Source organism: Pteronotus mesoamericanus, unplaced genomic scaffold, assembly GCF_021234165.1.
Source record: "Pteronotus mesoamericanus isolate MK-2021 breed Mesoamerican mustached bat unplaced genomic scaffold, CSHL_Meso_final contig_74, whole genome shotgun sequence".
Taxonomy (NCBI): Eukaryota; Metazoa; Chordata; class Mammalia; order Chiroptera; family Mormoopidae; genus Pteronotus; species Pteronotus mesoamericanus.
Genome location: NW_026555247.1, coordinates 14,760,563 through 14,787,925, shown reverse-complemented (window position 1 = coordinate 14,787,925; position 27,363 = coordinate 14,760,563). Strand labels below are relative to the sequence as shown.

The 27,363-nt window shown below is 33.6% G+C and overlaps 1 protein-coding gene across 1 annotated transcript in view; it reads left to right on the top strand.

Annotated features, from left to right (window-relative positions):
- The window catches only part of CCDC178 (coiled-coil domain containing 178), a 297,827-nt gene that overhangs the window by 41,147 nt on the left and 229,317 nt on the right, over positions 1-27,363 (top strand). Inside the window, exons 8-11 of the mRNA XM_054583812.1 lie at positions 1,509-1,651; positions 3,035-3,188; positions 9,632-9,727; positions 9,879-10,015. Coding sequence (XP_054439787.1) covers positions 1,509-1,651; positions 3,035-3,188; positions 9,632-9,727; positions 9,879-10,015 — 530 coding nt within the window. The remainder of the gene's footprint in view (positions 1-1,508; positions 1,652-3,034; positions 3,189-9,631; positions 9,728-9,878; positions 10,016-27,363) is intronic.

Below are 27,363 nucleotides of genomic sequence, written 5' to 3'. Positions count from 1 at the left end.
GACATACAAGTTCAGGAAGTGCAGAAAGACCCAAACAAGGTGATCCTAAAGAGGCTCACACCAAAACACATCATAAGTAAAATGCCAAAGGCTAAGGACAAAGGGAAAATCTTAAAAGCAGCAAGAGAAAAGCAGTTATCTACACGGAGCTCCCATGAGAGTGTCACCTAATTTCTCAACAGAAACTTTGCAGGCCAGAAGGGATTGGCATCAAATATTCAAAGTGATGAAAAGCAAGGGCTTAAAACCAACATTACTCTACCCAGCAATATTTAGAATAAAATGATAAAGTGCTTCCCAGACAAGAAATTAAAGGAGTTCATCATCACCAAACCAGTATTACAAGAAATGTTAAAGCATCTTCTTGAAGAAGAAGAAGAAGAAGAAGAAGAAGAAGAAGAAGAAACAATAAAAAATATGAATAATAAAAAGGCAACGAATACATATTTATCAACAATTACTTTAAAAGCAAATGAATTAAATGTTTGAATCATAAGACGTGTGGAGATGAATGGCTAACAAAACAAGACACTTACATATGCTGTCTACAAGAGCTTTAGATCAAAAGACAGACTGAAAATAAAAGGATGGAAAAGATATTTCATGAAGATTGAAATGAACAAACAAAAAGCTGGGGGAGCAATACTTATCCTAGATAAAATTGACTTTAACACAAAGGCTGTATAACAAGAGACAAAGAAGGACCCAACAATTCCACATCTGGGTATTTATCTGAAGAAACCCAAAACATGAAATCACAAAGATATATGCATCCATATGTTCATTGAAGCATTATTTACAGTAGTCAAGATATAGAAGCACCCTTAGTTTCCACTCATAAATGAATGGATAAAGAAGTGGTGCATATATACAATGTTATATGTCTTAGCCATAAAAAAGGGAAATCTTTCCATTTTCAACAACTTGGATGGACCTGGAAGACATAATGCTAAGAGACAGAAATCAGAGAAAGACAAATGTTGTGTGAACTTATTTATATGTGCAATAAAAAAAGAGAGAGCAAAAACTATATAGAAGCTCATACATACGAAGAACAGATTGGTGTTTGCAAGAGGGGGTGAGAGGTGGAAAAAATGGATGAAGGGAGACAAAAGATAAATATTTCCTATTATAAAGTAAGTCCTGGAGATTTAATGTGCAGCATGGCAACTATAGTCAAATATTTTTTGTATTTGGAAGTTGCTAAGAAGTAAACCAATTGCTTACATAATGCAAGGCACACAATGCATTATACAGATCATGTATCATAAAAATGTATGCTTGAAGCCTATATGATCTTGTTAATCAATGTCACCCTAATAAATTTCATTAAAAAAGAAGTCTAACAATTTTTTAGAAGAGGCTAAATATGGGAAGAAAATTGTTATAAAGAACTTTTTATTTCAATAAGAACTACTGTAAGTTTGTCCTTTTTCTGATCTTCCTCTTGTCTGATTCTTTTAATTAGCCATTAAGTGCATATATTAACAAAATATTTTTATTTCTAGGTAATGGAACTGTACAAACAAATTCATGGAGAACTTAAAGAAGCTATAGAAAACTATGAAAATACCAAATTGAAAGCTAAACAAATTAGAGAAGAAATGGAAAAAGATATTCATGATAATGAAACAAGCATAGAAACCTTTAAGTAAGATTTTTTTCACAAATCCTACTTATATCATTTAGAATAATTACAATATTAATTAAAATGTAATTTATGTTTCTGTCTAAAAATTTATGTAAAGAGAAGGGAATAAATCTAAATTACCCACATTATCCATCAAGTTTATATATAAATTAAAATATGTATCTTTACATATGTCAGTCTATTTGTGTGTAAATTCCTAAAGCTAAAGCATTGTTTTTCAGTGTCATTTAAAAGCTCTTGCCCTTGCTGGTGTGGCTCAGTCAACAGGGTGCCGGCCTGCAAACTAAAGGGTCCTCGGTTCAGTTCCCAGTTACGGTACACGCATGGGTTGCAGGCCAGGTCCCCAGTAAGGGGCTCACGAGAGGCAACCACATATTGATGTTTTTCTCTCTTTCTCCCCCCTTTCCCCTCTCCCTAATAATAAATAAATAAAACCTCTTAAAAAATAAAAAAAAGTAAGAGCTCTTTATATATCTTGCCAAATTGTCTATGGGTATCATATAACAATATATATCCCTGCTATCTATGTGCAATAGTGACTATTTAAAAAAAGTTTTTCAGCATGGGATATTATTAAAAACAAATTATATAGCCTTGTATTAATTATAAACATAGCATCTAATAATTTTAATTTTTATTTGATTTTTTATTTGATTTATAATAAAATAGAATATTTAAATATATATAGACTATATTTTGCATGTATGTAGTTGAAGTGGTTTTTATTTTATTTTTGATGTATTTGTGTTTTATGACATTTGTTTAATTCCTCTTGTTGGCTTTACATTTTTTTATGGTTCTGTGTGACAGGAAAACTTTATTCAAATTGATCGATGATTTAGTATAGAAAACTCATATTCATATAAGCTGGCATCACAGATTAGCATTGATCTTTTCTGTGGTCCTTTTCTCAGGAACAAAGGACACCTTGGCAATTACCTCTTTAAAATAAGCCTCCTTTTATCCTAAATTGCAATTTCCTCTGTTTTACCTCTAAGACTATGTGGTCTTTTCATTTTTACATCTTTTCTTCTTTCTTTTATTTTTTTCTTGCTGTTCCATCCCTGTACTATCTAACCTCTGAATCAAAAGTCTTTCACCTGAAACCAAATCAAAGACTGATTTATTTTAAATAACTTACAAATCACTTTTCTCTCATTTACTTTAAATTGGAAACATAAATACTACTGATGAATATTTTTCTCACTGTTTAGTTTTGATATCTAAGTGGTGCTTTTCAGAAGTTGTTTTGGGATAGAGGAACATTTGGGAATACATGAATTTCATTGATTTACATTAAGTCAGAAACTAACTTAAATGTACCTAATTTTAAATATAATTTACTTTTCAATTACAATCAACTGTGTGTTTTTTTCCTCTTAGGAAAAAGATAGAACAACTTAACTTTCTGTACAGTCACTATAATACGTTAATTCAAAATATTCAAATTATTATTGAGGAGAATGAAGAGGCCATAACAGAAATATTGAAGGAAAGAAAGATATCAACAAATGAATTATCTGCTTTAAGGAAAAAGGTAAGTTTTCATGTTTAAAAATAAAAAAAAAATACTGAGTTTGGTTTGAACCACACTATTAAAACATAGTCTCTGTCAAGAATTAAATAGCAGGTAGCCAACTTTCTGTCTATATTGGTTTTCTATAGCTGCAAAATAAATTACCAGAATTTTAGCAGCTTAAAACAGCACCCATTTATTATCACTGGGTTTCTCTAGGTCACGGTTCAGCTGGTCCCAGTCCTCCAGAGCTTCCTAGACTGAAATCAGAGTCAGCAGCCCTGCATTTCTTTCTTGAGGCTCCAGGGTTAATCTGCTTTCAGGCTCATTAAGTTTTGCCACAGTACAGTCCTTACAGTTTTAGAACTGAGGTCCTCATTGCCTTAGTGATGGTCAGCGTGGGATCATCTCCTGTTTGCAGAGATTGTCTGCATCCCCTGGCTGGTGGTCCCCTTCATCTTTAAACCAGGAATGGTGGGTTGAGTCGTGTCATGCTTGGTATCACTCTGGCTTTCCCTTGTGACTCACCTTTCCCCTTCCCCTTCTGATGCATCTCATTCACTGTATTAAGAGGATATAATAGTACAAGGAAATTATGAAATGGTAAAAAGATAAAGGTAAAAGGTAAAAATAATAGTATCTTAAAGGGCAATAATATACAAGATCTTGTACCAATTTGCATTCCTACCTGGAGTTGCAATGTCTTTTTTGCTACTTTCTATTATGTCTCTGTAATTATATCTCATTTTAAAAAAATTAATCCATAATATTAATGAGCTGAGCATATTTTAATGGCTTTTGAGAGGTCATTTGCATTTTCTCTTATTTATTTATTTATATTTCTTTTTTCATGTAAAATCTGCTCATGATTTTTCCCTTATATGTTGAGTAATTGCTTATTTTTTATTGATTTGTTGTATATTATGGATACCAAATAGTTTAAAGTTACATATGTTAAAAATATTATCACCCAGTCCTTTTTACTTCTTTAGGATAACTCCTGATGAACAAAATTTTAATTTAGTACAAGGTAGAAATAATTTTATCTGAACTTTTATGAACTTGGGGAAGAAATTTTTTCTACCTCAAAGTCAAATAAATAATCTGTGATATTTTATTGCAAATGATTTGAAATTTTGTTTTTCATATTTACACAATACCCTTAGATGAAACTATGCTTAAAATATTCAAAACTGAGTCTTTTTTCCTATATTTTATTTACAAGTTTTGAAGTAGTAAACTATCTCTAGAATGTTAGGAATGCAAATTTTGCTTACCAGATGGGAAACATAATCAATATGAAATTCATTTATGGGTATGGTATGAAGTAAGGTTCTAATTTTTCTTATGTAGAAAAATGTTACAATTCAATTTATTGTATTTATTTATATATTAATATTCAGTGCCATCTCCTACACATAGGAGGCTTCTGTATTTGTATGGTTCCCTTTTTCCATTCTGTTTTTATTCATTTGATTTACTTAACCAACTTTACCTTAATACTTAAAGTCTACATTACTAAACTTCTATAATGAATTTTGATTATTTATTATGGTGAATCCCTTAGTCTCTTATCTTTTTTTATGAGATATAGGCTAATCTTGACCTTTGCTCTTCCACATAAATTTCAGTATTATTATGTTATGTTCACTTCCTTCAGAGATTTTATTTGAGTTATGATTGGAATCACATTATTTATGGATTATTTGATAGAAGATTTATATCTTTATTTTGGAGATCCTTAAACATAAACATGACCTATCTCTCCACTTATTTGAGTAGTTTATTTAAATTGGACCTTAACTAATATCCTTGGAACTTTGTAGAGGCAAAATCTGCAAATGAGCCTATGATCTATCTTGGACAAATTAACCCTTATATTTCCACTCGATTTTAAAGTTATCTAATTGTTTTTTAATATGATTCTTACTTTTTCATGAAGGTAATCTATATAGTAAGTAGTATTTATAATTTATTAAGGCTTAATTTGTAACCTACTATATGGGTAATTTGCATAAACATTTTATTTGGGAAAATGTTTTCTGTAATAGTGGTATGTAATTCTGAATAGTTTTTTTTGAATTATGATAACTGTATTATTTAAATCTTTTATATTTCTGATTTGTTTTCTGACTGATATAGTAATTACTACAGAAGCTGTATTAAAATATCTTAGTATGATAGTGGGTTTCTGTTTCTCATTTCTAATCTTATTCTTCTGCATGATTCCAGCTTTTTGAAACTTATTATGATTTGTTTTATAGCCTAACATAAGGTTTTTCCTGGAAAATGCTCTACGTGCACTTAAGCAATATATTATTATTCTCCTCTTTCTGCATAAAGTGTTATGTAAATGTCTGTTAAGACTCATTGTTGCTTAGTGTTGTTCAAGTCTACCTTGTTAATGTTCTCTCTCATCTTATTCATTTTTTAAGGTATATATTGAAGTCTCTATTTTTGTTGAATTGCCTGTTTTTCTCCTTAAATTCTTTCAGCTTGTTGCATCATGTATTTTGTGGTTTTGTTCTTTGGTGCATCTATATTTGTAATTGTTATATCTTCTTGATTAATTGACTGTTGTCATAAAATATCTCTAGTAACAATTCTTATTCAAAAGTGTATTTTGTCTGATATTAATACAGCCACTCTAGCTCTTCTTGACTATGGCTTTCATGGTATTTTCCCCCACTTTTTACTTGCAACATACTTCTGTTTTTTAATCTAAAATGTGTCTCTTATAGACAGTGTATGATGTGGTCATTTTTAAAAAGTTATTTATTTTGTAAATTTCTATAGATTGATTGAAGTGTTTAATCCATTTACATTTAATATAATTATTGTTAAGGTAGGATATATGTCTATCACTTTTGCTGTCTTATGTTTCCTCTATTTGAGCACTAAATAGATATTTCTTAGTGTGCTATTTCAATGACCATATCATCCATTTTACTATTATTTAAAAGTTAATTTCATAGTAGTTTTCCTGAGATTACAAATAATAACTTATAAAAAAACTATTTTGGACTAATACTAACTTAAATTTAATAGTATACAAAACTTTGCTTTTCTATTGCCCCTACCACTCTGCATTTGTTTGTGCTTTTATTGTACAAATTACTTTCTTATACATGTGTAGCCATCAACCTAAATTTATATATAATTACCACTCTATACTGTTGTCTTTTAAATCTGGTAAGAAATATTGTGTTACAAAATAATAAATTCATGGCCTTTTAATATTATCTATGAAGTTGTGTTTACTGATATATTTTTTCTTTTATATTCAGGTTACTGCCTAGTGTTTGTTTTCTTTCAGCCTGAAGGGCTCCCTTTAGTGTTTCTCATAGGACAGATCTCCTAGTGACAATCTTCTCAGTTTTTTATTATATGGCAAATTCTTAATATCTTCATTTTTAAATGAAAGTTTTGCATAATTATTATTAGGGGGGATTATTAGGGGTTTTTTTTGAACTTTGAATATGTTAGCATATACCTTCTTGTCCCATGGTTTTGAATGATAAAGTCGGTATTAATCTTGTGAAGATCCTTTGTGTGCGAAATGTTATTTCTCTCTTGCTATCTTTTCACTGACATTTTCTATTTTTTTTTTAGTTCCTTAGACATTTACCTTTAGCACTTTGCACATATTTAAAATAGATGATTGGACTAATAAATTCAACATCTAAACTTTTTCTGACACAGTTTCTATTGAATGTTTTTTTTCCCCTTTTATGACATCCATCTTTCTTGGTTTTTACATGTTCCATACTTTTGTTGAAAAATGGACATTTCAAATAATATAGTGTAGCAACACTGAGATTAAGATTCTCACTCCTCCCCTGGTTTTGTTCCTTTTTCTGTTTGCTTCATGACCTTTATGAATGAAGTTTGCAAAGTCTGTTTTCTTTGTCATGTGTGAAATTTCTTCTCAGTTATCTTAGTGGTCTATTAATGATTAGACAGTGATCCTTAAAAGTTCAGAAACAATAAATCTTGTCTTTGCCAAGGGATTTTCTGTGCTCATTTAGGCACATCCTCAACAAGCATTTAGACAGTTGTCAATGCTGCCCTAGTTTTCACTTTCTACTTTCATAGAGTGTCAAAGTCAGCCAGAGATGAGAACTTGAAGGACTTCTCAGGTATCAGCAGTACAGGTGAACAGCCCTGGGTTTTTGCACATTCTTGTGCATTTGCAGTCTTCCAGATTCTCAGGAATATGTTGGAGATTTACAAAGTCACTATACACATCTCATTCTCTTCAGAAGCTTCTGTTTTTAAGTTTGTTGGTTAATCTATTGTTTTCCCCAATTGTTGTCCACAAAAGTGGGCAGAAATTTTAATTAATTGCCTGTGATTATTTTGTGTGTGTGTGTGACAATCACGCGTTGGGAAAAACTCTTGGAGGAGACTTTTTGTATTGGATGAGTTTTGTATTAAATACAGACATCCTTGCAGGTGGAGTCTTCCAAAAACAAAAACAAAAACAAAAACAAAACAAAACAAAACTCACCAAACAGGATAAAGAATGAAGCTTTGAAGGCATTCCAGTTCTGTTCTACAACCTCTGGTGGTTGCCTGACTGCAGGTGTTCTCCACAAACGTGGGGTATTATTCTTCAAGGCTAACAAGGACCAGAGGAGGGAGGGATTAGGACAAGTTAAAAAGCCACAAAGCTCATACTTCTAAGATTAGTCTGTTTTTCTTTAATAAATTCACCTTAGATTGCTGAAAGCTTTCTGTTAATCTCCATAGTTCTGAGAAAGTTAATTTGGGCATTTTTTGCCATTTTTCTTATTACTTATATGGAAGAGAATTTTCAGATGTTCTTACTCTGCTATTGATTAAAATAGTATAAAATAATACCATAGGCTGTTACTGACACCCTTCACTAAGACTATCATAGAATGCTGGGCTTTTATTTCACATTTTTCAACAGCCTTATTTTTCCTTTGGTATTGTTTATGATAAAATATGCTGTCAAACATGTCAACAGATCTTCTTGGTTTACTTGGCAAGGTAATATTCTCATTTTGCACCAGATTAAACAAATAAACTCACATTATTTTAATATTTTGCAATGTATTGTGTTCGCATTTAGATGTTTATTTATCTGAAATTTATTTTTGTTATAATGTGAGGTAGATGTAAACTAGGGAGACCACTTTGGTTTTTTTAATAGATATACTACATTATTTCAGTCCCATTTTTTCAAGTAAATGGTCTCTCACTGAATTCAAATACCACTTTTAAAAATCTTATTCAGATCTATTTTGGGGCTCTGATTTTCCCTCTCATCCTTATTACAATGTCAAAAATAAATAGTGCTTTATTCTAATAGTATTATACAATATTTTTAATATCTGGTAGCAAGTTTTTAACATTATTTTAATTTTTCATATACCTCTTGGCTAGTCTTACATAATAACCTCATTTCATGCAGTTTGAAAGAAATATTTCTTTTTATTATGTTTTATATTAATTTGGGAATAGCTGGCATTGTATTTTATTAAACCTTTGCATGGCATGTCATTCTTTTTATGTGGGTCTTGATTTAAACTTTTAAATACGAATTTGTGTGTCTTGATTTAAACCTTTAAATAAAATTTGTGAGTGTAAATTCTCCCTTTTGTACTGGATGTATTCCCAAATATTTTATACCTTTTGACAGAATTTTATAAGCATTGTCACTATGTTTTTAGTAGATTATTTCTTTTATAGATAAAAGCTATCATTTTTCTTATGTTTTTGTATGGCCATTTTACCAAAATCATTTACTGTAATTTTAGATAGAGTCTTCTGTTTTCCTAGAAATTCAATGATATAATCTAAGTTTGAAGACATCTTAACTATTTACACTCCATATTATAATAGTAACATTTGGTTTCATTATCCAATTGCATGTATTTAGCTAAACTTTCACAAACCATGATTACTAATAGTGTTGATAAAAGATAATCCATTTTCATTCTTTAGTTCATTGGACATGCATTTAGCATTTTATGATTTATTTTTATATTTCTGCTGCTTCTTTATATTATATTTGGGTAGTTTTTCTATGTCTAGTTTAAAAATTATGAAAATTATATAGTGAAGTATCAAATGGCTATTTTGTGATGTGTGGACCATATTCTTGTTTATTTTCTCCTTTAATTTGTTGATGTAATGAATTATGACTTAAATTACTAATTTTATCAAATCTTACAACATAACTAAATATATTTTATTTTATTATGATAGATTCATTTCATTATAATTCATCTGAGCACTGTTAGGCCTGATTTGCTACATTTTATGCTGAATCTTAAATCAATTTTATAAATGAAAACAGCCTGTGGTATTATTTTATATATTTTAATCAATATTTATTAACTTATGATAGCTGCATAAAATGAAATAAAATCTATTTCTTATTTTACAAAATAATTCTCCATAATTCATTTATTTTTGTGTATATTTTTTGTCAGCTAGATGATTTGAAAAGACTTTATGACCAACTATTTTGGAAGAAAAAAAGTTATGCAAATGAGTATCTGGAATCACTTAATAATTTCTATGCTGCAGTAAGTTGACCTTTCTCTTCTTCCCACTAGATTTTCATTCTCTATTCCCAAACCTTAATTATGCAACTAAAGAAATTTTATTATTTTATATATTATTTGTTTTTGAGATACATAAACATGTATAAATGATTCTTTTATTCTTTTCTTAAAGAAAAAAACATGGGATATTGATCTTTCCAATATCACAAAAGATTTTTCAGATCTTTCAATAACATATGCTCAATTGTTGGAGGAAAAGAAAAAACTTGAGATGGATATTGAGACTGTTGGAGATGCAATCAATGTCAGGTAATTCTGCAAACATAATTTTTATTCTTACGTAACAGACCTAATATGTTAAATGTAATTGTCTATGGCCATACCACCCTGAATGTGCCCGATCTCATCTAATATGTTAAATATAATAAACTTCTTCATTTTGTGTTTCTAGGATGGTATGGTGGTGTTTATGTTTATCACTAATGTAAATTTTGTTTCTGTTTCAATTATTGCTCTTTCATCACTCTGAATCCTTTTAAAAGTTCAGAATAATGAAAAATGATCTTATAAAGGGTTTTATACTCAGTCATATCACCTCCTTTTGAATATCTTCTTATACTCAAAGATACTTTAAAATTAAAATAGATCTAATGAAATTCATGCTCTCCTTCAATCAACCCTGAGCTCCCTGCAACTAATAAATTACTTTCCTTTGCTGGGAAACCTACAAGTATTTTTGACTCCTTATTTCGATGCCTATGTTTAACATGTTAACAAGAAATTTTTCACATACTAAGTATTTTTAAAATCTATTTGCTTTTCACTACTTTACCAGCACCCTGGTACAAGCTACCATTATGTCTTGAATGAATTTGCAGTGACTTTCAAAGCTGGTTTACATACAATCTCTATGCTCTTTTTCTAGTCTATTATTTACATTGTGGGAGGTATGTTCTTTATTGTTTTTCATTATAAGTATGATCAATTTCTCTCTATACTTGCATGGATTTTAGCTGAGAAAAAGGGACAACAACCTGTCCTTAATGTATTCCACAAGGTCTCTGAATAGGCAGGCACACCGGCCTTTGCAGTTTCATATCACACCTGGTTCACCCCTATTTATTTGATTCAAATACATTGGCTTCACTTGAATTTCTTTTATTTGCTGCATATTCTTCCGAGCCCATATGGCATTTTTATGCTATCTCCATTTCCTATAATGGTTTTCCTCTTCCTTATACCCACTTGATTACTATTTATCCTTGAGATTACAGTTTAGGGGTCAGCTCTGAGAAGCTTTCACCAACTGTCCAGTTTAGTCCAATTCCTCTGTTATGTGTGTACAGGGTACACATACTTTTTTCCTTCATATTTATTGTTATATTTGCAATTTTCTGTGTGTGAATATTGGACTGATGTATGTTTTCTTCAAAAAACGTGGGAAAACCCATGAGGGCAGATATAGGCCATAATGCGTTTTTTTCAACTTTGAATCCTCCTCATTAAACATAGTATCTGACACATACTATGCTATCCACAATTAATTATTGAAGGGAGGGAAGGAGGAAAGAAGAGAGAAGTGATGATGATACTTGATGATTGTATAGGAAGTTTGTTAAAATTTCTTAGTGGTGATTTTATCTTTAGAAATGATAGAATGCCACCAATTATAAAATTTATCTATATATTAAACATGTTTTTTAAGAAAGGAAACATTGTTTTCTGAAAGGTAACCAAAAACAGTAGTTGCTAATATTACTGCATTTTATTTTATTAAGAAAGATACCCAGAGGAGAAAAAACAATTTGAAGAGTGGGTAGGCTAATGAGAAGAAGACCCCTTTGGAGGAAAGGAAGAGAACGCGAGAAAGCATTTATTAGGTTATCCTTCAATAATGAGCAAACTCTGAATCCTAGTGATATATTGACATGAGTATAAAGGTTTATTTTTCACTTGCATTACAACTCAGCTGTGTTTGTGCTTCATGCTATTCCTACTTTTCAAAACCAGGGCGAAGGTTTGAGTCCTCTAGGGCATGTTGCTCTCATAGTGCATGTGCATTAGTGAGACCACTGATGGCTCTCACAGTCTCCACAGGAAGATGATAAATGTTACTTCTGCTTACACATCATTGAACAAAGGAGGTCATATGGCCATGCCTGATGTCAGCAGGGTGGGAATTCTAATACTCTTAAAAAGAGAGATAGGGAATAAATGGGAACACTAATGCAATCATCACACACAGTGGAAAGGTAGTGCTGTTTATAGGGAAAAATTTCCATGTTATGTCTTATGCGTGTCCAGGTAACACCTTAAGATGTTACATGATTACATAATTTTTCTTTGAAATTAAAAATTAAATGGATTATTTTAGCAGCAGATTGCACAGTGCTGAACAGAGAATTAGTGAAGGATTAATAAAATAATAGAAAGATTAAGGTATGTGTAGGCAAAAGTCAGGTCTACCACATACCTAAGTGCTGTTCCAGAGGAAAAGAAGATAAAATAAAGACAGAGCCCACATTTGATGAGATGATCAGCAGTTCGTGTATTGCAAATCATTCTTAAAGTCTTGTTTGTAACTAGCAAGTTTCTCAGATAGATACATGCAAAAATAATTATGTATTTCCCAAATTTTATTACCTTTTTTCTTCCAAATTTTCTAGAGTCATTTTATGATATCTTATTTGCTGTAGATGTTTAAAGCTCATCTTTTTAAAGATATCAACAGTTATTTTATAATCTACATCTAATAATATAAATAGCTGTAATCTTTGCAATCTACTTCTTCTAGCTCATGCTTTTGCAGTTTTGTTTTCTCATGCTCTTGGATATTTTTACTGTGTTGTACATTTTCTTCTGGAAACTATTTGTGGAAAACCTTTGAATTTCAGGATAAATTTAAGTTACTCATTTGCAGCCCTATATTTTTGAGAGAGGTTTTGCTTTTCAGCTTGTATTCTTAAATATGCCCCAAAGTTTATTTTTAATTTCCCAAGTCATGATATTCAAAGTTCCATTTTATCAAAATTTCTAGCGCTTTCTAAACAAAAGTATCTTGTGTGATCTTTTCTTAGAACGTTATAATGCATATTTGTTATTGAAAAGTAAGTACAAAAAAGTGTACAAAAACACATTGAACCTCAAATTATTTTAATACATAGATGTTATCACTGTTAATATGCCACTGATTTTTAATGAAACTAATTGTATGTCCTGATTTAATTCTCAACATGATATAATAGAATTTTTATTATGTTGTTATACAAATTTAAAACATATAATTTGACCTGTACAATAGTCTATTGCAGGAGTGAACCATTATTTTTATCAATGATACTCTGATTTTTGTATTTAGGTTTTTATATTTATGCTTTAGCATAAATGTGAATTTTTGTTAAAAATGATTTTTAGCATCATTCCTTTTTAAAATTCAAAATAGACTAATGGAGGTTAGATTGCCTATAATACTTTTAAATTCCTAGTGCTTCTTTAACACTGCTTTCCAAAAAGACTGTACCATTTACTGGAGAGGAGCAGTACATGAGCTTGCTCTGTTATGCACCTGTGCTCTCACCGAGGGCTGTACTTGTTAAAAAGTCTATTCAAACATGATAAATGCAAATATCTATTTGCAATATTGTTTCAAACTCTATTTTTTTAATTACTTAGGACGCAGAATATTATACATCTTCTCTTGAATTCTGCTTTTTCTAAATAACTGTCATATGCCTCCAAAGGAAGAAATAAGGAACTTCGGATTCAGAGTGGCAAAGTAGTTCTCATAAAGTCCCACAACTAGCATGGCTGGCATTATATTCAGATTCAGGATTTTTTACTTTATCTCATTTCTTTTTTTTTGCAATTCTAACTTTAGTTTAACTGATATTTAGTGAATGACCAAATGCGCTTGACCTATTAATTTAAAATAACCATCCCAAATAGCAGACCTAATATTAAAGTTGAAATTTACTTAGGGCACAGGTAAGACTGTGGTGAAATCACAGAGCTGGACAGAGCTGCACTTTTTGTTGTGTGGCCTAGAGCTTAGAGCAAACGCTTGACCCAATTGCGTGTGTGTGTACCTATGTTTTTATGTCGCAGGCAGGGACAAATACTGAGGGTAGAGAACTAAGTGTTAGATAATGGTTCATTTGAAAGGTTTGGACTCTGTTTAAGTGTATGGAAGTCTGCTAAAGGGGCTGTATGGTCAGATTTCTCCTGAGTTAAGAGTAATTGGACAGTTAAGGTTGGGATAACTGGTTTGATGGTGGTGCCAGAATTAAAGGAGAGATGTATGGAGGGGGAAAAATTGAAAGAAAGATATTGATGTGATTGATTTGGAATTGTACATGGAATGATTCAAGTGTAAGTGTTTAGATTTCACTTTGATTTATGGGTCTGAAATTGAGGAAAGATATTCATTAAGATAGATGTTAGGTGCTAACTGCAGAAGTACTTTAAATTGGCAAGCAAACATTTTAATGTTTATCACTTCATTTGCTTCTTAGAAACTAGAGTTTCATGAAATAGAAATTTTATGGGATAAATTATAACACTAAGTCATAAATCAGTATAAAATAAAGTTTCTGCACTGTCTGATAGGGCAGAGTTAAGAAATATAATTAAAGGCCTTTATAGACTCTACCACCAAAAAAAGATAAAAGGAAAAAGAAAACAGCTTTGTTGGTCATGAAATCACAAATATCTACTTAGAAAATATAAGCAGAAAATATTTCATCATTAGAGAATGAAACATAAATTCAGCAAAAAGAGGTAAATACAAAATGGGAAACTTCTATGAATAAATGAATAAAACAGCAGATATTATTGAAATTTATTAAATTTTCTTTTTCTTTTATTTTACTGAAGTAATTTGAGAAGTAAAAATTGTATACATTTAAAGTGTACAAAATTATACATTTTCAGTATATTTTTTAGAGAAATTAGGTTCATGGCAAAATTGCGGGGAATTTACAGAGATGTCCCATCGATGCACTAACACCTACACATGCATCGTCTCCTCCCTTATTATACATGTCTCATCAGAGTGGTACATTTGTTACAACTGATGAACCTACACTGACATATTATAATCACCCAAGGTCCATAGTTTATGTTAGGGTTCACTCTTGATGTACATTCTGTGGGTTTGGACAAATGCATGATGACATTCACCATGATGGTACCATACAGAGTATTTTCACTACCCTAAATATCCCCTGTGCTGTGCCTACTCATTTTCTTATTCCCCCTTCCCAAACTCAGGCAACCACTGACCTTTTTAATGTCTCCACAATCCCATATAGTTGGGATCATACAGTATGCAGCTTTTTCAGATTGGCTTCTTTCACTTACCGATATACACTTACAGTGTCTCCAGGTCCTTTCATGGTTTGGTAGCTCATTTCTTTGTAGTGCTGATTAAAATTCCATATTTGGATATATAACAGTTTATTTATCCATTCTCCTACTAAAGAACATCTTGGATGTTTCTGAGTTTTAGCAGTCATAAATAAATCCTCTACATGAGTCTGTTTCTAATTAAGAAAAAATAAATGCCTTTGTAGACACAGACAATAGTATGGCGCTTACTAGAAGGAAAGGGAGGCGGGGGAGGTGGAAGTGTGTATTGGGGGATAAATGGTGATGGAAGGGGACTTGACTTGGGATAGTGAACACAAAACAATATAGAGATGATGTGTTATAGAATTGTACACCTGAAGCCTATATGATTTTTATTAACCAATGTCACCCAATAAATCCAATAAAAAATAAATAAGTAAATACGTAAGTAAGTAAATAAATAAATCTTTCATAAACATCTGTATGCAAGCTTTTGTGTGGATAAAAGTCTTTAACTCACTTGTGTAAATACCAAGGAACACGCAGGATGGATCATATGATGAGAATATGTTTTGTTTTGTAGGAAGCCACCAAAGTGTATTACCAAGTTGCTATACCATTTTGCATTCTCACCAGCAATGAATGAGAGTACATGTTAATCCACATTGTTGCCAGTATTTGGTGTTGCCTGTTTTCAGAATTTTGGTCATTGTAAAAGGCATATTACGATATTTTGTTGTCTTAGTTTATATTTCCCTAATGAAATATTATGTAGAGTATCTCTTCATTTGCTTATTTGCCATGTATATGTTCTTTGGTGAGGTGTCTGTAAGGTCTTCGATAATTTTTTAATCAGGCTATTTGTTTTCTTACTGTTGAGTTTTTTAGAGTTCTTCATGTATTTTAGAAGCAGCTCTTTATCAGATGTATCTTTTGCAAATATTTTCTCCTAATGTGCGGCTTGTTTTCTCATTATCTTGACACAGGCTTTCACAGAGAAAAGGTTTTAATTTTAATGAAGTCTTCTCATCAAATATTTCTTTCATAGATTGCGCCTTTGCTAGTGTGTCTAAGAAGTCCTTCCTATACTCAAGGTCATCTAGGTTTTCTCTTATGTTATCTTCTAGGAGTTTTATAATTGTGTGTTTGAGTTGCATTTTACATTTAGGTCTATAATCCATTTGAGTTATTTTTATAAAAGGCAAAAGGTCTGTATGTAGCTACACTTTTTTGCATGTAGATACCCAGTTGTTTCCAGCACCATTTGTTGAAAATACAATCCTTGCTCCACTCTATTGCCTTTGCCTCTTGGTCAAATATTATTTGACTGTATTTCTGTGGGGATGTTTCTGGGGTCTCTATTCTGTTGCATTATTCTATTTGGCTGCCCTTTCATGAATATCCCACTGTCCTGATTACTATAATTTTAGAGTAAGTCTTGAAGAAGTATATTTTTAAAATGAGTAAATATAGGGGCATATCAAACTTTTATGTATTACTCAATAATGAGAAAAAGTCAAGTTTTAACCTAATAAATTATAATTTTTATTGTGATTGTAACAAAATTCCTAATCTAATATTATTTTATAACAATAAAATGATTATCCAGTGAAACTTACCAAATAATTTTAAAATGATCATTCATGATGATAATCAGCTCTATGATATATTTAAATGTGAAAAAGTTTATATAATTCTTAAACTGTGTAGTGCTGGCCAAAGAATAGATAGCTGGATAACTGAAACATCACTAGCTTTGAACAGCAATTAGTTAGAAATAAAAAAAGATAACTCTTACAATATAATTTTCAAACATGAAATTAAAGGACTAAATCTAGTAAGTCAATGTGTAATAACTCTATACAGAAATATACAAAACATTATTGAGACAAAGTAAATAAGAAATAAATCTATGAAGGGACATATGTTGTTAATGGATCAGAAAACAACTTTGTGAAGATGTTCATGAAATCTCAAACAGATTTTTAGCATATTTTGTGTTAATATGATTGTGTGGGTATGTGTAAACTGAAAAGCTGTTTCTAAAATGTATATGGAAAATCTAAGAAGCAAAATTATTTCAAACAGTACTAAAAAAATAACCTTGAGAATTTATATTTTAATAAATTATAGTAAAGCTCACTATGTAGGATGACTTACTGTTGTTACAAGGACAGATAAATAGACCAGAAGAACTGAACAGAGTCCAGAATTAGGTCTATACATAGATGCTCCCTTGATTTGTGATCAATATACCACTTTAGTGCAGTGAAGACTGAATGGACTTTTAATAGACATAAAAACATTAGAAATACTTATTCCTACCTATCACCATATCAAATATCAATTTTTACAGCATGTAGCTGTAAATGTGAAAGTTAAAACAATAAAAAGCCTCAAAGAAAACAGAAAAATATCTTCTAAATATGGGCAAGGCAAAGCTTTCTTAAACAGGAAAATAAACACCAAATAAATTTTTTAACAAGTGATGAATACAGACACCATTAAGTCAGTGAAAAGGCAAAACACAGACTGATAAAAAAATATGTAATAAAAGAGCCAAAAGCCGAAAAGCACACAATAGACACCCAAAACCACCCAGTGCAGGCGCGCACACTTGCGCTGAGTGGCCGACGAGGGTTGGCGAGCGTGTGTGTGGACCCCTGCGAGCTGGCGAGGGCTCACGCAGGCAGGCACGGCCTCCCACAGGTTGGCACCGATATGGCCTGCGAGGGAGTGTGCAGATGGGGGAGGGCAGGCATAAATTGACCCGCAGGGCCGGCGATTGCGGAGCGGCTCACAGAATTAGTAGATCCAGGGCCGAAGGGGTCACAGAGCTGCCCAGAGTCCCTGGAGGAGAGACCGGAGACAGGATTAACTGGAGAGTCCTGGAACTGACTTCCTCCCATTTCCGTAGTCCCCATTTGGCCAGGGCAAGCAACACACCCAAAGAGCCAAAAGTGGGGAAAGCACACAATAGAAGACCCTAAACTGACCAGTGCCGGGGTGTCTGCAGGCCAGGGGGGCCAGACGAGTATGCGAGGTCGTGAATAAGCCCCCTGGGCTGGGGCAAGCACGCGCGAGCCCAGGCGGGCAGGGGATCCTGCCGGACTAGGGAGCACGCTCAAGGAGCCAGCCTGAGAGCGCAGAGGGATCCACAGAAATGGTCCATCCCTGGCCGAAGGGGTCACAGTGCTGCTCAAAGCAGGAGTCAGACACAGACAGTAGAGGCCTGGAGGCTCAAATAAATGACCCAAGATCAAATAGGGTCAACCACTGACATCATCAGAGGCAGGCCCAGAAAGAAAAGTAAAGGGAAAAATAAATAAATAAATAAATAAAAAGACCCACCGACTACCATAGACGTTTAATCCACAAAGTCAGGAAATCTAGACGGCTCAATTGAAGCAGGAGCAAAAATAAATAAAAAATAAATAAATAAATTACTTAACAGACTCTCACAAAAATGGGAAGAAAAAGAAGTTCTCCCCAAATGAGTGGAAAAGGGGACTCCCCACAGAGAGAGCTAAATGAAACAGAGGCAAGGGAACTATCAGACTTTGAATTCAAAACAATGGTTCTAAGGAAGCTCAATGAGCTCAGCCAGCTCAAAGAGAACTATGAGAAACTGCAGAGAAAGTATCAGGATCTTACAAAAAACTATATCAACCTGGAAAAGGACACAGAAACTATCAAGAAGACACAAGAGGATATGAAGAATACCATTTCTGAATTGAAGAACACAGTAGAAGGAATCCAAAGCAGGCTGGATGAAGCCGAGGATCGAATCAGTGAGATGGAGGATAAGGTAGAAAAAAGCTCCCAGAAAGAACAAGAAATGGAAAAAAGACTCAAAAAGAATGAAGAGGCATTTAGGGAAATGTAGGACAACCTGAAATGCAATAATATCTGCATAATAGGGATACCAGAAGGAAAAGAAGAGGAGCAAGGGATAGAGAACCTCCTCGAAAAAGTAATGATGGAAAATTTCCCTAATTTGAGGAGAGAAAGGCACTCATGGATCCAGGAGGCACAGAGGACCCCACTCAAGAGGGACTCAAGGAGATCCACTCCAAGACACATCATCATGAAAATGGCAAATGTCAAAGACAAAGAGAGAATCCTCGAGGCAGCAAGGGAGAAGGAGAAAGTAACATACAAGGGGGCCCCTAGGAGCTGACTTCTCAACAGAAACACTACAAGCCAGAAGGGAATGGCAACAAATATTCCAAGTCATGAAAAGCAAGGGCCTACAGCCAAGGCTGCTCTACCCAGCAAGGCTCTCAATTAAAATAGAAGGGGAAATAAGGAGTTTCCCAGACAAGAGAAGTCTAAAAGAATACATCTCTACCAAACCAACACTCCAAGATATGCTAAGGGGACTGGTTTAAGAAGATGAAGGAAAAGAATGAGAGAGAGAGGAACACAGGTACAAAGAGAAAGATGAGTAAGTTTCTATCAGTAATATCTCTCAATGTGAATGGACTAAAAGCCCCAATCAAATGACACAGGGTAGCTGAATGGATAAGAAAACATGACCCACACATATGCTGCCTACAAGAGACCCACCTAAGAGCCAGAGACCTACACAGATTGAAAGTAAAGGAATGGAAAAAAAAAATTCCAAGCAAATGGGCAAGAGAAAAAGGCTGGGGTTGCCATACTTGTATGAGACAAAGTAGATTTCAAAACAAAGGCCATAAAAAGAGACCCAGAAGGGCACTTTATAATACTTAAAGGAAGAATCTATCAAGAAGACATAAACATTATAAACTTATATGCTCCCAATATAGGAGCCCCTAAGTTTATAAGGAAATTGTTGGATGACTTCAAAAAAGATATAGACAGCAACACACTGATAGTAGGGGATTTCAGCACCCCACTGTCCAAAATGGACAGATCTTCCAAACAAAACATTAATAAATATATTGTGGTGCTGAATGACACACTGAATCAAAGAGACTTAACTGACATATATAGAAACTTACATCCCAAAGAAGAAAAATACACATTCTTTTCAAATGCTCATGGCAGTTTTTCAAAGATAGACCACAGGATAGGACACAAAGCAAACCTCAGCAAATTCAGGAAAACTGAAATAATACCAAACTTTTTCTCGGACCACAAGGTCTTGAAACTGGAAATCAACCTCAAGGAGAAACTTCAAAAACTTGCAAATTCATGGAGACTGAACAGTACGCTATTAAACAACGAATGGGTCAATAATGAGATAAGAGAAGAAATCAAAAAATTTCTGGAAACAAATGAAAATGAACAAACAACAGTCCAAAACCTATGGGACACAGCAAAGGCGGTCCTAAGAGGGAAGTTCATAGCAATACAGGCTTACCTTAAAAAGATAGAAACATTTTAAATAAAAGACCTAACACTACAACTTCAAGAACTGGAGAAACAACAACAAATAAATCCCAGAGCAAGGAGAAGGAAGGAAATAGTCAAGATTAGAGCAGAACTGAATGACATAGAGACAAAAAGAACAATTCAGAGGATCAACCAATCCAGAAGCTGGTTCTTTGAAAAGATAAATAAAGTTGACAAGCCTTTAAGCAGACTCATCAAGAAAAAAGGGAGAGGACCCAAATTAATAATATCAAAAATGAAAGGAGAAATAACAACCGATACCACACAAATACAAAGGATTGTCAGAAACTACTATGAACAATTACATGCCAAGAAGTTTGAAAATCTTGATGAAATGGACAAATTTTTAGGAAAGTATAATCTTCCAACACTGAAGGAGGAAGAAACAGAAAGCTTGAACAGACCGATAACAGTTGGGGAAATTGAAGCAGTCATCAAGAAACTCCCAGCACACAAAAGCACAGGGCCAGACGGTTTCACAGGAGAATTTTACAAAACATTTAAGGAAGAGCTAACCCCTGTCCTTCTCAGACTATTCCAAAAAATCCAAGAGGAGGGAAGACTCCCAGACTCTTTTCCTGAGGCCAGCATCACCCTAATCCCAAAATGATATAAAGACCCTACAATGAAAGAAAACTACAGGCCAATTTCGCTGATGAACATAGACGCTAAAATCCTCAACAAAATATTGACAAACCGCATCCAGCAATACATTAAAAAGATTATCCACCACGATCAAGTGGGATTCATCCCAGGCATGCAGAGATGGTTCAATATACACAAGTCAATAATCATAATATATCACATAAATAAAAGACAAGACAAAAACCACATGATCATCTCGATAGATGAAGAAAAGGCATTCGATAAGGTACAGCACCCATTTATGATCAAAACACTCAGCAAAATGGGAATAAAACGGGCATTCCTCAACGTAATAATGGCCATGTATGAAAAATTTACAGCCAATATCATACTCAATGGGCAAAAACTAAAAGCTTTCCCACTAAGATTGGGAACATGGCAAGGATGTCCGCTTTCACCACTTCTTTTCAACACCATATTGGAAGTCCTAGCCACAGCGGTCAGACAAGAAAAAGAAATAAAGGGCATCCAAATAGGAAAGGAGGAAGTAAAGCTATCATTGTTTGCAGATGACATGATAGTGTACATAGAAAACCCTGTAGACTCTACCAAAAAACTCCTCAAACTAATAAGTGAATTTGGCAAATCAACAGTAGATGCAAAATCAACATTCAGAAATCAAAGGCATTTTTGTACACCAGCAATGCAATAGAATAAGAAGAAATCAGAAAAAAAATACCATTCGATATAGCAAGAAGAAAAATAAAGTACCTAGGAATAAATTTAACCAAAGATGTAAAAGACCTGTACGCAGAAAACTATACAACATTGAAAAAAGAAACTAAGGAAGACACAAATAAATGGAAGCATATACCATGCTCATGGATTGGAAGAATTAATATCATCAAAATGTCCATACTCCCCAAAGCAATTTATAGATTCAATGCAATCCCTATTAAGATACCAATGACGTATTTCACAGAAATAGAACAGACATTTCAAAAATTTATATGGAACCATAAACGACCCCGAATAGCCGCAGCAATTTTGAGAAAGAAACACAAAGTAGGAGGCATCACAATACCGGACATCAAACTCTACTACAAAGCCACTATACTCAAAACAATCTGGTACTGGCACAAGAAGAGACCCATAGACCAGTGGAACAGAATAGAAAGCCCAGAAATAAGCCCAGGTCTCTATGGACATCTAATATTTGACAAAGGGGGCAGAAGCATAAAATGGAGCAATAACAGCCTCTTCAACAAATGGTGTTGGGAGAGCTGGACGGCTACATGCAAAAAATTGAAATTGGATCATCAGCTGACACCATACACAAAAATAAACTCAAGATGAATAAAAGACTTAAATAGAAGTCACAACACCATAAAAGTCCTAGAGGAGAACATTGGCAGGAAACTCTCAGGTATCCCACGCAGCAATTTTTTCACTGATATGTCTCCTAAAGCAAGGGCCATAAAGGAAAGAATAAACAAGTGGGACCTCATCAAAATAAGAAGCTTCTGCATGGCAAAAGAAAACATCAGCAAAATGAAAAGGGAGCCAACCCTATGGGAAAATATATTTGCTAATGATACATCAGATAGAGGTTTGATCTCCAAGATATATAAAGAACTCACTCGACTCCACTCCAAGACGACAAACGATCCAATCAAAAAATGGACAAAGGACCTGGGCAGACACTTTTCCAAGGAGGAGATACAGAGGGCCCAGAGGCATTTGAAAGGATGCTCGGCATCACTAGCCATCAGAGAAATGCAGATCAAAACCACCATGAGGTACCACCTCACACCGGTCAGAATGGCCATCATAAACAGATCCACAAACAACAGGTGCTGGCGAGGCTGTGGAGAAAAGGGAACCCTAGTCCATCTGTTGGTGGGAATGCAGACTGGTGCAGCCACTGTGGAAAGCAGTGTGGAATTTCCTCAGAAAGCTGCAAATGGAACTGCCTTTGGATCCAGTGATTCCCCTGCTGGGACTATACCCTAAGAATCCCAAAACGCCAATTCAAAAGAACCTACGCACCCCAATGTTCATAGCAGCCCAATTGACAATAGCCAAGTGTTGGAAGCAACCTAAATGCCCATCAGTAGATGACTGGATCAAAAAGTCATGGTACATATACACAATGGAATACTGCGGAGCAGAAAGAAAAAAAGAACTACTACACTTTGTGATAGCACGGATGGAACTGGAGAGCATTATGCTAAGCAAAATAAGCCAGGGGGCCAAAGACAAATACAATATAATCTCACCTATAAGTGGAACCTAACCAACAATACAAGGATGCAAGGAAAATAAGACCAGTGACACTGAAAGGAAAAGAAATCAACAGAGACAAGAGGGGAGGAGGGAGGGGTGGCGGGGAAAAGGAAGGGAAGGGGAAAGTCAAGGAACATATAGCAAGAACTCATGGACAAAACCAAAGGGGAAGAGCTGAGGGAGGGAAGGAGGGAGGAGGCAAGAGAAAGTGGTAGGGGGTTGGCAGAGAAAAATGTATTTGAAAAAATAAATTAATTAATTAAAAATATGTAATACTTATATCTGAGGAAATAAATCAATATACCATTAAATCAACGTTAAACATAATAATCAAGTATAAATATATAATAGTAAGCATAAAATAAATATATGAAAATAACAAAATAAAATAAAAGGCAAATAATCCATAAAAAGGGGCCAAAGACTTGACTTGAACAGACATCACAAAAAGGAAGCTATCCAAATGTTCTATCATCTATCTATCTGTCTGTCTATCTATCTATCTATCTATCTATCTATCTATCTATCTATCTAATTCAACAAATATTTAATGCACATCAACAATATATCAGGTATCAGATTAATCCTTGAGCATCCAAAAACGGGAGAAAATATCCAGAGGTGCTACTTGCAAACAGTTATAAGGTAGCAGGCACAGAGCCTGGCAAGAAGTGTGCATTTTATCTTTTTTATTTTATTTATATATATATGTATATAATACACACACACACACACACACACACACACATATATATATATATATACACATATATATATACACACCTTCTGTGAGTCCACAAGGAAACAAGTAAGTAATTATCATAGAAGCTATACTTTATTAGTAGCCTTATAAATACAATAAGACAGGAAAGGCTTTAGTTAGCAGGAGACTCTGAAGCTGCAACCTATTTTAGTCGTTAGTGACTATGATTCCCTGTGGTTTTTTCCCTATTCAATTCTGTGGTTTTCTGTAAGTACCCTGCCTTCTATGAAGATCTCAAATTTATTTTGTTTTTTCCTCTTATAAATAGTATAGCATTAGTGACATTTCACACATAAAATAAAAAAGATAAAATATATAATTCTTGCCCAGCTGTGTGGCTGCTATCTTATAACTGTTTGCAAGTAGGATCTATGGTTATTTCTCCCCATTTTTAGGTCCTCAAGGACAAGTAGAATCTATGATTATTTCTCCCCATTTTTAGGTCCTCAAGGACTCATCCGATACCTGACATATTGTTGATGTGCATTAAATATTTGTTGAGTAATAGTTTTGATAGAAAACATTCATTGTAGTACATTATAAAATGTTACATAAGATACAGAATAATATAAAAATAAATGGTTTTTATCACTTAGTGGTTAATGTTGGAAATAGTGTCATCTCTTTATTTTTACTTTAGGCAAACAGCAATTTTATAATTTTGTAATTATAACTAATAGACTTATAGTGTAATTTATGTTTATGACTAACTTCATAATCAAGGTTTATATTTTTAAAAAAAGACAAAACTTAGACCTAAAAAGCAAATGTATGTTTATGTGCATGTGTGTTTTGAGCTCTGGCTTTGTGTGAAATATTATTTTAAATGCTGGGGATATTGTTTAAATTTACGTTCCCCCAAATAGATAATCCACATGTGAAATAATAAATAATTTTTAAAAATTCAGCTCCTGATACTCTTGTGAGGAAGATAAAATTGGATGACACGCTAGAGAGCGACAGGGTTGGGGGGGACTGGGACCCTTCTCTAGCACAGACACTCAGGGATGCCTCTCTCTAAGAAGGTACCATTTGAGTGGAGACTTGAATCAGTATGTGTCAGTCTTGAGCTAGTCTGGGGAAGAACACGCCAAGCAGAAGGAATAGAACATGCAAAAGCCCTGTGATGGATAAAAATTCTTTGTGTTCTGGATGCAGAACAGAGGCCAATGTTTCAGAAGAACTGTGGTGAGTGGGATAATTCAGGGAGATAAATGTTGGGAAGGCAAACAGGGCTCAGATTCTGCACTCCTGTAAGTAGGTTGTGATAATGGCATATGAATTAAAACATTTAATCTATTTAAAGCATCTTACAATTTAGAAAGATCTATTAGGCAGCGTAGTGAAGGATGGACTTCTGAGAATATAAGGACAGCTTTTTTGGGGATTCGGAAAATTTATAATGATGACATACATCAAGATTATTTCAGTAGCAATGGTAACAAATAACTGATATTCAAATACACAGGGTGGGGCAAAAGTAGGTTTTTAATTTTGAGTACATGAAACACAGAAGTTACTCTTATACTACTGTTTATTAATTATTACGTTACTTGGCACCACCCTGTATGTTGGATGGAATGCCAAAAGAATCTTTTGGTAATTGGGATAGAAGAAATGAGTAAAGGAAAAGGAAAAATGGTCAGACCACTTGCTGAGATAACAGGGGCTTGAAGAATTTTTAAAGGGGATTTTGGAGGAGATATAAGTATCCTCCGTGGGCCATATTAAGTGTCAGATTCCTTTTAGCTCTTCAAATGGAAATGAGAAGTAAAAATTATATACATAGGCCCATAGCACAGAGATGAGGAGGATACTAAATTCAAATTTGGAGTCATTAAATTAAATAATAGGACAGGATAAGGTGTTTAAAAAGATAATGTAGACAGAAAAGGAATGAGAATTTACATTTTCTGCAACGCTGATGATAGACAATGTGAAAGGTCTTTTGCTACCAAACACTTATAAATGGAGCATAAATAGGACATTCATTCTTCAAATAAAGTGTTGTGCTTATGGGAAAGAGAAGGAAATCCCCAGGGGCCAAGGCAAAGAAGGTAACTGAACAGCTGCAAGCTAAATTTCCAGCTGATATTTGGTTGCTTTGAAAATATGGAGGAAGGAGTGGCTTTGCTGAACTTGGTAAACAGCAGAATTAAGTTTTAGTGTCTTCAAATATAGGCTGTGACCACAGACCTGTGCAAGTGAGAGAGCTGGATAAAGTGAGGGCATGTGAAGGGGTGTAGCGGACAAAATACACCAACAGGCAAAGGCAGAGACAAAATATGTTTGTCTAAGCTTGGGACCTGGGTGAGGGGAAAACAAGGAAGAACACTTTTGGTCTGGCTTCTTTTTACATTAGTTAGATGTTTTTATTGCCACCATCTATATGATCTTAGAGACCCCTAACAGAGAAATTATCGTTAAGAAAACGTGATCCTACTTTGATAAATATTCTCTAGAGGAATAAATTGACCCAGGCCACATAAGATTCTCAAGTTTGTAAGGATTTGCTCACAAAATTACAAAACCATAAGGAAAAATTCAACATGAATGAGAGTAATCAGAAGTAACCATTAGTATATTTAACCGCCAATAATTTAAAATAATAGAATTATTAAATTTACCTATGTAAGTTTAAAATGGTTGAAGGGAACAACAACAACAACAACTAAAACTAATAGAATATTATCAAAAAAGTTCAGGTAGATTTGAAAAAGAATTCACCAAAACTTGTAAAACTAGATTTATTTCCATTAAATAGTTTATTAATTAAATAGAAAATACAGCTAGGAAAAAAAGAACCAGTGCAGTTAAAAACACAAAGAGGAGCCCCAAATGTAGCTCACAGAGTAAGAGAGAGAAGATATAGGAGAAATATAAAGATATAGAGAATGGAATGAGAAATAAAGGAGAAAATAGGAACACAATATTTAAAAAGGTAATGGCAGATAAAATAGTTCATTGCTTTTTTAAAGCATGAATCCTTAGGGTCAGGCATCACAATAAATCCCAAACAAGATAAACTCAGAAATAAAACTTGTAATTTTAATTACACTATAGCTTACTCATGTTGAAAGGGGAAATTGAGGATATGATGTGTTTTTGTCAAATACATGTACTCTATAGTGACAATATCTGCAAACAGCTTTCCTGCCTCTTTAAATTCAAGGGTAAATTTAAATTCAAGTCCTGTTCAGGGCCAATACCTCTCTCTGTGCTTTTGGTCTTAATCCCTTTTGCCCTGTAGTGGCCGTGGCTTTATTCTTTTCACTTCTGTTTCGGATGTCTTCGT